Genomic DNA, 12,490 nt, shown 5'->3' with positions numbered 1-12,490 from the left:
AAATATCATTTCACACTAAAATTATCACAATACCCTACTTAAGAGTTAAGACCCCATATGGTCAAAACCACGGCTGGGGTTTCCTGTTTAGACTTTGAAGGGGAAAGAACAAAGGAACTAGAAAAAAGATGTGGATAATTATGGCTTTATTCTTCATTAAACCTCATGGGAGGTCCCATGATGTTTGATGCAGAAAAAATAAAGAATATTGAGGCTGTGACGGGTAACTGCCGATTATAGGGTTAGAACCCTCGAATCCATAAAGGTAAAGAAAACCTAATTTCATCAGAAAAGAAGAGCAAATAAAACAAATTTGATTATAAATTTCTAGATGTCTTTATTTTATTCAAGACAACCTTTATATAGGAGTATGAAACTACAAAGGAAATCAAAATAAAACAAGGGACGAAATAAAGTAAGAAAATAAAATAAGAAACCAATATCCCTAATTGCGTACAAAACTTCGAAAGCCAGGTTCATACCTTAAATATGCAAATTTGACACCCAAATCTATGAATAATTCATTGGATAAGCTATAGAGCATGAGTTGCCGTTTGAATATTGGTATTATGACTCCTGTAACTCTATCCCGAATAAAAAATTATTATTCTCAAAAGTTGAACTGGTTAATTAGTACTTTCGATCCAATCAGGTGAACTTCTGTCGATCCAATCGATTTAAAAATTCTTAAGAAATCTTCTTTACATCACCTTTTCCATCTGAGAGAATTGGCCAAATGAAAAAAAGATATTAATTAAAAAGAGAAACTAATAAATATAGGAATCTAAGAATATGAGATTTGAAATTTGTGTGTTTCCATTGATAAAGAGTGTCTAAAGTATATAAGATTACTTACCAAGATTACAAGGGTCAGATCACCCAATATTAGTCCCTAATTTAATCCTATGATTTGAATTGAAATCAATTAGTTTCCTATGATGGAATCAATTAGCCTCGTGAGAAGATAAAAATTAAAATTCATATGGTAAGAGAAAATTAAAATTAAACTACAAAAAGAAAAAGGATGGATGATTTAAGCTTAGTTGGCCATTTTTGTATCTCTCTTCTTCTAAGGTTTTCTGATTCGCTAACATTTATTTTATTCGTTTTATATCTATCTACTTAACATGAAAGGATATGATTTCTTTTGTTGCCTCGTCCACCATTAGAAACAGAAACTGTGGTCCTCAGTCAATTAATCTTTGGAAAATGGAAATGGTTAAAGCTCAAGTAGATGCAAATGTGAAACAGAATCCCATGATCTTGACTTGTGAGGTGGAAAACAAAAAACAGAAGGGTTGAAAACCGAGCCATGACTGACTTTTCTAACCCATAACTGAGAGGATCCTGATCCTCTCCAATGAGGACATCGCCCAATGAGCATCCGACGGCTGGACTGCCTTAGGTGAGCTAATTGAGAACCAAAGAATGAGAATTTTGGATCTGGCTCTCCTCCAGCCGTAGTAGGAGCTGGAGGATCCACCCCTGCAAAAACACCCAAAAATAGAGAGACCCATTAAGTCCCACCTGTGAAATGACCAAAACCACCCTTATTTTGCTTGTTAGACCCTCTAGCTCCTGCCACAGCTGAAGGAAAGCCTTATTGGAGAATTTTGGTTACCTAAGATTTTTAGTTTTTGTTTTTGTTTTTGGTGCAGGAACAAGATTGACCAAGAAAGTCAACTTAGTTCCCATACCACACAGTAGACTTGAAATCTTTGTGCTGGGTAACCATTGATTACAAGATATTCAACCATGTAAAAAGTCCAAACCCCGATTACACTGTTAAATTAAGTGCCCTATCTAAAGGGCTTAAAAATCTGCCATGTGGCAAATTCGATGGATTCAAAAAATTATGAACATATAGACCCATAAGTCCCTTGTGGCAAGGTTTACCTTAATGGGAGTTTACCAAATGGCAAAATAGAGTTTTGAACATTCAAGACTATGAGAGAGTGCATAAAGGTGGTTAGAGATCCTTAGGCATGAATGGACATAACATTGGGTTTTGATATCCGACACATCACTGATCAGATCATGTCCTCTCTATCCAATAGTTAGAATTGCTACATCATTCCTCGCATGATTTAAAATATGGAGGGGCCAATGGGATTGTGTAAAAAGGGCAAAAAGAAGAGATCAAATTTAATGCACCAAGGGATTAGCTAAGTCACTCCCCATTGCTAACAGATATATGGAATATATACATCTCAGGTTTTACAAGACTTCTTAAGCTGGAAAAATCACCTCTCATTCAAGCTCAAACCCGGGGAACTTGGAGCTCTCTGGAGAAAGCATATCAAACCAGAGACAAGCTGTTCCAGCAAGCCCTTCAAAGAGGGAATAGGCATGATCAGCTCCATGGAGATGGCCAGCTGTTACAATTTTCCTTGCATTGTAGTACAAGAAGCTAGAAAATGCCTTGGCTCTCTCTTCGTAAATGCTATCTCCTGTTAAACGATAGAGTGCGAGGAATGCATATGCATTGCCACTCACACCATCTGCTAGCCCAACCTTTCTAACCAACCCACTCTTCCACACCACTTCCCCTGCTTCTATTGCAGCATCTCGGAACTCTCTATCACTAGAGAACACCTACAAAAACAGAACATGGAAAGAATGTCAGTCATCTGTAAAACAGGAATAGAAAAGTCTCATTCTCAAACTTTGGAATCTATCCACAACACATATTAATTAGATGGTCTTGCATTTGGAATTTTTCATCTAATCTTAGCCTTTATGATCCTATCAGACCACACCCCTTCATGTTTGGTGCCAAATTGTTGATCCAAAACGAAGTTGAGAAAAGAATTTCAACTCACAGGATCAATCAAATTGGATGTGCCTTGATGCAAAAACTGCATCATTACCTATAAACGAAACCGAACCATTAAGAATTTGGTTTTGTTTTTCTCAGTTGGAGGAATTTGACACCCCAAACCATGAGCCCAGAAGATAAATCTTAAAGCTGTTGTCAAATAACAACAATTCCCATCTAGAGAACCCAGTTTCCTGATCTACTCTATCTTATGCATATAAATTGAATTATAATTGGACTAACAGAGGGTACTAACCTGGGCTGCTTTGCATAGAGTGATGGCAATGCCAGTGGCACCATGTGACCATTGCACTAACTTGTCCCTTGGATTCCCTTCACTTGAAGGATAATTGCCACTATGTGGAGACCTGTTTCTCATCATATATCTAAGAGTCCCTTTGACATCCTCTGCATCTTCTCCAGAGAGAGGGAAGTGAAGTAGGACATGAAGGATTCCAGCAAGACCATGAGCCGCACCCCAGTACCTTGTCCCATGAAACCTGAACATCAGTGGGCACGCGGTAGTGTCAGACACTCCTGCCCTACCCCCTGCCAATACAGCTTCTACCACTGGCATTAGAAGGTCCATGGGCACTGTCTCTTGCCCAAGATGCTTGTTTATGAACAACGCTGCCCATAGGAATCCAGCTCGCCCATGCAGAAGCTCATAAGGCATCCCAAACCCACCTTCATCTGGTCCACTTGGAAGTGCTCTTTCTTGTGCCACCTGAACATTGGTGCCAATATCATTAAGACATAAGCATGAACATTATTAAACAGTGGAGCACAATTAAAGCTGCAAGGAATTTATTTAAAATAATAATAATATCAGTACTCTTTTCTTCAACTCATATTATTAATTATGATTTGTGAGTTGAACATGAAGAGATTTACAAACACAGAAGAAATAAACATATGGATCTCTACTTTTGGATTGGGCTTAAACTTATGACATCAATAGATGACTAATTGAGAAAAGGGTTGATGTTCTCTGTGCCGCAGCGCAGCCTGCGCCCAGACACATGGACCTGCCATTCAGGGGGCAGGGTGATCATTTTGCTGGGCGCAGCTTGCGCCACCACCGGCACAGAAAACATTCTCTTTTGAGAAAATAGCAGCTAAAGACTTACCTCTGTCTCAAGCTCTGGGGTATGAGACCTGTACATAGGTCTAAGGCACAAATAAGATGCCATGTCCTACATGTTGAAGTTGAACAGGTCAGAACCTGTGCATGAGTTGGCCCTTCCTAGGAAACTCTTGTGCTGAACTAGTCGTTTCGGTCCCAGACCAAAAGTAGGTGCAAAATCATTAGCTGACCGATGCCAACAAAATTAATTATCATTAGCTGACCAAAACGGCCAGTCAGCTAATGCTTTTGCCTACTTAATTGATTTAATGTTTTTATGCTATTTTACTAATTAAGAGAGACTATATGATAAAAATTAAGATTAAAAAAAAAAAAAACATTCATAGCCAATTTTAAAATACATTGCAGAAATCGACACTAATCAGAACAGAGATCGATCGATTTTGCTATTCTGAAATCATGAGCCCAGCCAATATAAAAATCATGCTAATGCTTTTGCCTACTTTTGGGTCAGTTGTTGGAGAATCATGTTAAATTGATATAATAATACGTGGGGTCATGAGTCTTCTGGTTCAGACCTCCCCTCTCCCCCAATAGATGAATCCAGATCCTCTCCAATGACATTTAACCATGGAATCAAAACTCAGTCGAAACCTATCGCAACTGTCGAGACAACTCGGTTTCGACAGGTTCCGAGACGAGTTGGACCTGAACTTTGAAAAATCCATTAATTCGATTGGTTTCGACGGTTTCGTACTGATTTCGAAGGCTATGATGACGGGTTCATGGAGCTTTTGGTGTGGGATCGGATTTCTAGGCGGATAAACTGTCGTGTCTGACCATCTTTCTTAGAACAGAGTAAAGAGATAGAGGAGACTGAAATCACAGTTTCTCTCTGTGGACTCTCAGAGAGACAGAGAAAGAGAGAGCGGGAGTTATGGTGTGGGTGAGTCATCAACATGGGATCCAGTTTTCAAAGTACGTCATTTTTTACCTGAAGAATTTTACTACTACTGATCTACTTTTCTGCTTTGAAAGATGCATATTTTTCAGCTTGCCTTTATGTATTGAAGTTCCAAGGCTATGTCATTTACTTTTTCAATGGTTCTTGAAGACAGAGCATGATAATAGCACACAAAGTCACAAGACTACTTTTGCAGATCATGTCTTTAGTGGTACGCTGCTCGTGGATTAGACCCACCAAGAAACTTTGCATGGAATTGAAGATGGGCATTTTAATGTTTTATTTTGGATTCAATGTATTATTCAGGATTCAAGTACTTTATAATTATGTGAACTAATTATAAATTTATAATACCACTGTAGTGTCTGTATCATATCAGCGCATACGTTAGTAAACTTTGGTTAATAACTACAAATACTATTTTCAGTGATTTTTTTGTTAATGTAATTTGAAAAATAAACAACCTGCAAAAAATCAGGCCTAAAAAATCTGGTTTTACGGTCGAAACCTTGGTTTCTCCATCAATGGAAAAAAATCCCAGGTTTCGACCGAGATATGGTCGAAACCGAGACGAACTCAATTTCTAGTTGATCGAAACCCTAGTTTTAGAACCTTGCATTTAACCACCAGAGTCAATCTCCCACCATCCCCAAGGATAGTGTGAGATCAACTTTGGTGGTTAGGATATAGTAGGGGTTATCAAACCCTAATCCAAATCAACAAATCGACCAAAACCGAAACATACTGAAACTGATAAGAAACCAAATCGATCATATAGAAAATCGGACCAAAATTGAACCCAACCAGTATAACCCGATAAGAAACCAATATCGGCCAAAAAATCATAGAAAAACAAATTATTCCATACTTTATGAATATATTTATGTAAATCAAACGCAAATCAATAATAGAAACGGATACGAAACTGAATCCAAACTAACCAGTGCATCCTTATTGAATTTGTTTTGGATTCATTCACTCTCACATTGAACCGGTTGAAACCGAACTGAAACCAGTCCAAACTATAAGAGGGTAAGAGTTACTGAAATGTTTATATCACAAAACTACTTGTGGAGTTTGGTTTCGTAATTATAATTGTATGTGATGGTTATAATAGAGAGACTCCTACAGAAAGTTTACAGGTAACGAATCCGTGTTTGTTATATTGGTTGTTTGACCTGGTCTTGCATTATTTCTTTGAGCTGAATCGCTTTATCAAAATAAATCACTGTAAGAGAGCTGAGGACGTGGACTGTGTTGGTGACCGGTTAACAACCCTGGGATGGATAGAGCAGGAACCGACCAAATAAAAATATGTGGGGCTGCGTCTTGTCAACAGTGATAGCAATTAAGCTTGGTGGCAGCAAGCCTTTCCCCTAAAGCGACAAAAAAAAATTGGGGAAGATGAAAATAAAGAAAGGGAGAATAGGTCCTATCCACATCTACACAAAACACCAATTTAGATCCTTTACGGATCACTGGCGGTAACAACTTATGCGGCCAGACATATTGATATGTGCAATGTCTGCTTTGCCCCTGTTTAGGTAAGGCACTCAAACAAGAATAAGGCAGACAATACGTGCGGTGATGTGTCTGGGCCGCACAGATCGCTATAGGCAACACACCATAGACGATCATGCATGCTACCTCTTGTCCATTCTTATTGCCTGAAGGTACCGGAGTTGGTTCACTCGGTTCTAAATAGTCTGAACTCTGAACCACTAAATTCCAAATAGATATCTTTTTCATATATATATATATTTTTTTGAGGGGGACCTTCGCTGTGAGATGAAAATGAAAAGTCCATTAGGCAAAAGAAATCATAATATTTTTCTTTCCGACCATGTAGGGAAATTTTTTTCTTACTATCCCTTTCCTCTCTCACATGGGGTTCTTTATTATGTTCCACCCATGTGGACCTCATGTTAATGATTCTATTATCCATATCGCCATTGATGTGGTCAACAAATTCTCCCACATCATGTACTAAGCCAGTTGGAGGAATGAAAGTTACCGCTAGTGTTGCTTTCAGACACCCTGAGCGGATGAAATTTCTATCCTCCCACCAGTCACACTATAGCTCGAATAACGCTAGGTTGGTTGGTTAACCTACCCACCTTTTCGGTATGGTATCCGTGCAGAAGATGATTTCTACTCTAAAGTCTAAACAGCTTTATTTTATTCCAGATCAAAGAATATTCCTTATTCTACCGGACAACCAAGGAATTATCCTAAAAGAATCTAACTTAGAAAACAAATTTAATAGCATTAACAGGAATGGTAATATGGTAGTAGAGTGAGTACTGAGTAGAGTACCTCAAGGAAAAGGTTCACGAAATAATCACGCCTCAGAGGGTCACTTCTGTAATTAGCTACAACAGCTCCAAGTGCGTAAACTCCACCTCTCCCGCATAAAAACGTAGGGTGCCTGCGTACGTTTGGCCCCAAACAAACACCATTAGTATCAGTCCCAGTAACATTAACCTGCGTTTGGCTACTCCAGTTTCTGCTACTTTACTAGAGATTATGGAAGTAACTCAGAATTCAGATCTGTCTCAAGTCTCAAAGCATATCAAACAAGTAAAAGAGAAACCTAATTTACGTTAAAATGATTTTCTGAAAAATTGCAGAGAGGCAAAGGTACCTTGTGAGGGTCGGTGCGAGAAGGGCGCAGGTGTCGATAATCTCGGCGGACAATAGCAGGTCGTGGTGGTTACCGGTAACTTCGTAGGACCTTAAGCAAGTGAAAGCTGTCCCAAGCAAACCTTTATATACAGTTGTGTCCAAGCTTTGTCCACTGTCTCTTCCTCCTCCGCCTTTCCAAGTCGCCTCCACCACCTAAACAGAGAGCCAACAGTCCATAACATAAACATTTAAAAAAAAAAAGAGCTCACTAGCTTCAATTAATGCTTTAAAATTGCAGAAACTTTGCAAAGAAAGGAGAATTCCAAACAGAACAGAAGAGTGAAAACCTGAGAACAAATCTGAAATTTCTAATAAATTGTTCAAACTCATACCTGGTCTTTGAGAGAAATCGCCGCTTGAAGAAACTTCTCAGCTGGTAGAGAAACGTTTATAGCCGTAAGATCTGCCACGTGGTTCTGATCTAACCGTTCGTTGCATTCCTCATGGCCTTCCTTAGACGGTATTCCCACTATCGAAGGCATCTCTCTGTATCTGATGTTAATTTCTTCATGGTGGAAGTGGAATTTATAAAGAGTACGAGCGACAGTAGAGAAGAGAGAGAGGCGTTTGCATCAAATGGCGCACTGACAGCTTAGTCACAAATACCACCTGACATGTTATCTATAACGTACGGATAAAGTCGGGATGCACTAAAATCGTCACCGTTGGTCAATCTAAACAAAATAATAATTCTCCACCGTTGATCAGTTTCAAAAGTCCCTTTATTTCGTGGCTTCGTTGTCGGTTAATGCAAGATTTGGAACATGAGTACATGACACTAAAACGTTTTCTTTTTCAACCCAAAAAAAAAAAAACGTTTTCTTGATTACGTGGAAGATATTTATATTATGGGACCTACTGTCCTTTTTGTTTTGGTAGGAGGACCCACTGTCCTTTAAAAGATTCGAAAAATGCAACGCCACGGTCGAAACTCTATACAGAATAAACTAGACCCAGTCACCAGTCACCACTAAGCGTATCAACCGATCGATTTTGGTCGGTTTTGGTCAGTTTCAGTCGGGTCTTAATCAGAACCTGGACATATGAGGTCTAAGTTTGGGTGTCAATCCGTTGGTCCAGTATGATTTTGATTGGGTCTTCATAAAAGATCGCACTCAGTGCACAAGACTTCTGCGTTTGGCAGTGTCTAAGGAGGGTCAAATGTATGCAGCGTTACCCCTGTTTCTAGGACTTGAATCCATGATCAAGCATTTAGCAAGTAATCAAGCTAATTCGCTCCATTTCTATTTTAATTTTATATATATATATATATATATATATATATATATATATATATATATATATATATATATATATAAAAGGAATTAATGGAAAGGTTTTTGGTTTCTTATTGAGATACTGTCCGCTTTTTTATTCCAGTTGGTGCATTTAGTTGCTCTAGTTTTGTTTCGATTTCAACTAGTTCCATAAAATCCAAGCCCAAAACCAAATCAATAAGTATTCGGTTTGGTTCGTCAGGGGCTGAACTGGTTGGTTTCACTCAGTTCAACCCGTTCAGACTGAACTTTGACACCCTTAGATCCAAGACCATAAAATCAACCAATTAAGTAATCAGTTCTCAAAGCCAAGTTCTAGACCAGTTAATAATAAATCGGTTGATTTCAATATTTGAACAGTTTTAATAAAATAAGTCGATTTAATCATTTTTGTCTTTTTTAGATAATCGATCTTAATAAGTCAGTTTCAGTCTTTATGTAGGGTTTTGCTCCCTAATTAGGTTTGAGCGAGATGAATTGATTGATTATTGAAAAAAATATACAACCCAAAATCAAAATCAGACCGTCTATTAATTAGTCGGTTTGGTTTCGAGCTTAATCAATCATCCATCTTGATGCTTGTGTGTGTGTTTTCATTGGTTCTCATGCTGATGCAGAGACTACATGATCAGACAATGTTCTTGTGCCCTATTTTTTTAATGAGACCTAGCAATCATATTGTATTGTCATTACAGTGGAGACGACTTTTGACATCAATAATATATTTTGACAATACATCTATCGCATCATCAAAGATGCTTGAAATCGTTAGGAGATACAGTGAAATTGAGTCGTGTCATTAATCACTCTCCCTAAGATTGTAGTGATCTCATATGGTACAATAATGGATTCTTGTGAATTGACCTCTGAAATAAAAGAATCACTCAATGCCTTATCAGTAGAGATTACATTCATTTATTGGTTTATGTTGAGACTCTTAAGAGTTATGCTCAGCAAATTAACTTGAACTCTCCAAAAATTTGTCAAAATAAGAAGTCTCTCTCTCTTTCTCATTATAACAAGAAGTTCCTTTATGGCTGAAAGGAAATTAAATACTACCGTTAACTAAGTCTATCTAGACCAAGCTGTCTATCTCACGTTTTTTGTGTCTCTAGTTTTTTCATAAACGATAAGGAGTTATTGATTCAAATTTTTTGTTGTGCAACCAGTTGAAGATATCAAATATTTGGCGACATCACTATCATTGATTGTTTGGCTGGAAAGTAACAGGAGAAGTGTGTGTGTAATGCCAATTTTCACACCCGACGGTATTGTAGAGGATTTTAATTCTTTTATAATTGTATCTGTTGTCTTACGTCAATCTTTTTCGAACTAGTATTTTCTTTTTCTTGTTCATCCATTTCTATCCAACCAAACATATATATCCTTAAAGTTGGCGTAAGATTGGGTCTTTGTTTTAACTTATGACGGAGTGTTTGAAGTGTGTCCATCAAATTTAATAATTCAATTATTTTATTCATTTCAATATACATTATATTAATAACCATGATTGTTCTTAGATTTTCTCTTAAAAATGTGCATGAGTAGGGATGAAATTGGGCATTTTGTCTCATGTGACATGATGGTTTCAAGATACAAGTGTGAGTGTACATATGTTTAAATTGGAACACATCAGAATCTTAAGTGATATATTAACCAATGTTTAGTAATAAGATTCTAATAGATAGTTCACGATTGGTCCCCTAACCTGAGAAGTCCTTACGTAGCAAATAGGCGGCATAGGTTTTGATATACCATTAATTCCATATATTGATGCGATGGATTCATGGTATTGAACGGAGTACGGAAGAAATTCTCAACATGATCCTCCCCTATTCCACTAGGTCATCTCTCTCCTCTTTCTCTGTCTCTCACTCCCACATGTGAATTAGGGTTTTATAGCCTAATTTTGTGTGTGTTCGTGTGTTTCTTCTTTTCTGGGTTGTCAGAATTAGGGTTGAGAACCTTAATACTGGTTGTGAGAGTAGATCACGCTCTGAAGTTTGTCGGCCAATCGTAGTTAAGGTGTCACTGGTACTTAAGGTAATTGTTCTCCATTTCAAATGGTTGGAAATTTTTGATGGAGATGTTCAAAGGAAGGTGGCTAAGGGAAAATGGCTACATGTTTGGCATGTGAGAAGCTTGTCGATTCAAAAAGTTCACTAGTTGCACATGGTTTGCAATAATAACAACAATAACAAAGCTTTATCCCAACTAAATGAGGTCGGCCTTATCCCAACTAATTGCACTTGATTTGCGAGTTGAAAAAATCATCAATTGTGATGAAGCATAGTCAAAGAATATTGCAAATGAAGCAAGTTTGGGAAGATGAATTATAAACGTCCGATATAATCGGACAACTCTCATGTAAGAATGTAATCTACTAATAGAGACCTTTATGGGTAGGTTCTTTGAGGAAAAATGTTTCCATCACTCCTATATTCCAAAACCTCACCTACAGGCCTTGCATTGTTTTTTTGTATAAGAGTTTATCCACATGTTGTTTTCATACTTTAAAAAAGGTCACTTTTGCTTGGTATTAGGTGTAGTCAAGGAACTGTTTAAAAGATCATGTGAAAACTCTTTTACATAGACTCTGTGGGTAGTATATGGTTGATATAGGTTTTCAAAATTTAGCTAGTAAATTATTTTTGTTATTTACTAAACATAGTAGTAATTTTTTTGAAACAAAGATTAAAGGGACACCAATGTGTATTTTCCCTCTCATACGAAAATTTTTATTATCAGCGCAGTTGTGCCCAGGCACATAAGGGTGGGTGCAATGACCACCTTGCCGCCCTGCACAGGTTGCCAATGTGCCTGAGCATAGCCTACACTGCGGCATAGAGAACATTCTCCCAACTTTTAAATCAAAAGTTGTGTCGGTTTCGATCTCAAATTGTCCTTGTGCAAGTGTAATAACAATAAAGTCAAGTTCAAAATGTTCTTTTACTTATTCTAAAAATGTGGATCCTATCTGAATGATATCTTTTTCATAACATCCATTGGAGTGACCAGAAAATTCCTCCCACATTGAGAGGGCGGGGAACCCTGTGTTGGGCTCCTTTGTAGCGCACATCCAACGGCCCACAGTGCTTGGGTACGTAGCCCAACACCCCGTCTGTGTGTTGAATCAGGTGCCCAAGCACTGTGGGCCGTCAGATGATACGCTACACTCCCTATCACGCTACAGAGGACCCCAAGCTGGGAAACCCTCCCCCGTCCTAGCTGTTGATGACTCTTGAGACCCCTAAAATACTATTCATTTTAGGAAAACCTAGCCCCAAAATAGCAAATTCAGATAATCTTAACCGTTCATTACACTAGCACTATCATCATCCTCAGCTGGCATTGATGGTGGAATCAAGGGTTCCCACTTCCCACCCAGAGTTAAAATCGGAGAGACTGGATGATCATGGTCTACCAAACTTGTGTGTCTCAGGCTCTCAGCCTTATTAAGGAGCGTAGGATCCTTTGTAGGTGGGTCCCTATCGTACATGGACATGACACGTGTCAAATCTGGCCCCAGGAAACGATCTTACAACTTGGTTCATGGGATCGGTCTTGCCAACTACTCGATATAGGAAAGAAAAGAAAACCGTGTCTTTCTTACGCCTTTCTTTCCATTGCTTTGCCACTTCTCCTCCTCTCCTCCTCTG

At 38.2% G+C, this 12,490-nt stretch overlaps 1 protein-coding gene across 1 annotated transcript; it reads right to left on the bottom strand.

The window, feature by feature from the left end:
- Positions 1-2,155: 2,155 nt before the first annotated feature.
- Positions 2,156-8,040, bottom strand: LOC122641679 (lanC-like protein GCL1). The gene is made up of 5 exons (XM_043834967.1): positions 7,887-8,040; positions 7,514-7,707; positions 7,186-7,297; positions 3,075-3,545; positions 2,156-2,595 (listed from the first exon to the last, which is right to left on the bottom strand). Exons 1-5 carry the CDS (start codon positions 8,034-8,036, stop codon positions 2,251-2,253), a joined length of 1,272 nt encoding a protein of 423 aa, XP_043690902.1. The 5' UTR covers positions 8,037-8,040; the 3' UTR covers positions 2,156-2,250.
- Positions 8,041-12,490: the final 4,450 nt, after the last annotated feature.

Source organism: Telopea speciosissima, chromosome 1 (assembly GCF_018873765.1).
Source record: "Telopea speciosissima isolate NSW1024214 ecotype Mountain lineage chromosome 1, Tspe_v1, whole genome shotgun sequence".
In the NCBI taxonomy this organism is placed as follows: Eukaryota; Viridiplantae; Streptophyta; class Magnoliopsida; order Proteales; family Proteaceae; genus Telopea; species Telopea speciosissima.
This window is presented reverse-complemented; position numbering and strand designations above follow the sequence as displayed.

What these genes read in the sequence shown, in the direction of transcription:
- LOC122641679 (XM_043834967.1), bottom strand. Translation starts at nt 8,036, where the DNA reads ATGCCTTCGATAGTGGGAATACCGTCTAAGGAAGGCCATGAGGAATGC. An exon ending in CGATTTCTCTCAAAGACCAG is followed by an intron (nt 7,708 to 7,886) that starts GTATGAGTTTGA and finishes CTCTCTGTTTAG; the next exon opens with GTGGTGGAGGCGACTTGGAA. An exon ending in TCGTGAACCTTTTCCTTGAG is followed by an intron (nt 3,546 to 7,185) that starts GTACTCTACTCA and finishes ACCAATGTTCAG; the next exon opens with GTGGCACAAGAAAGAGCACT.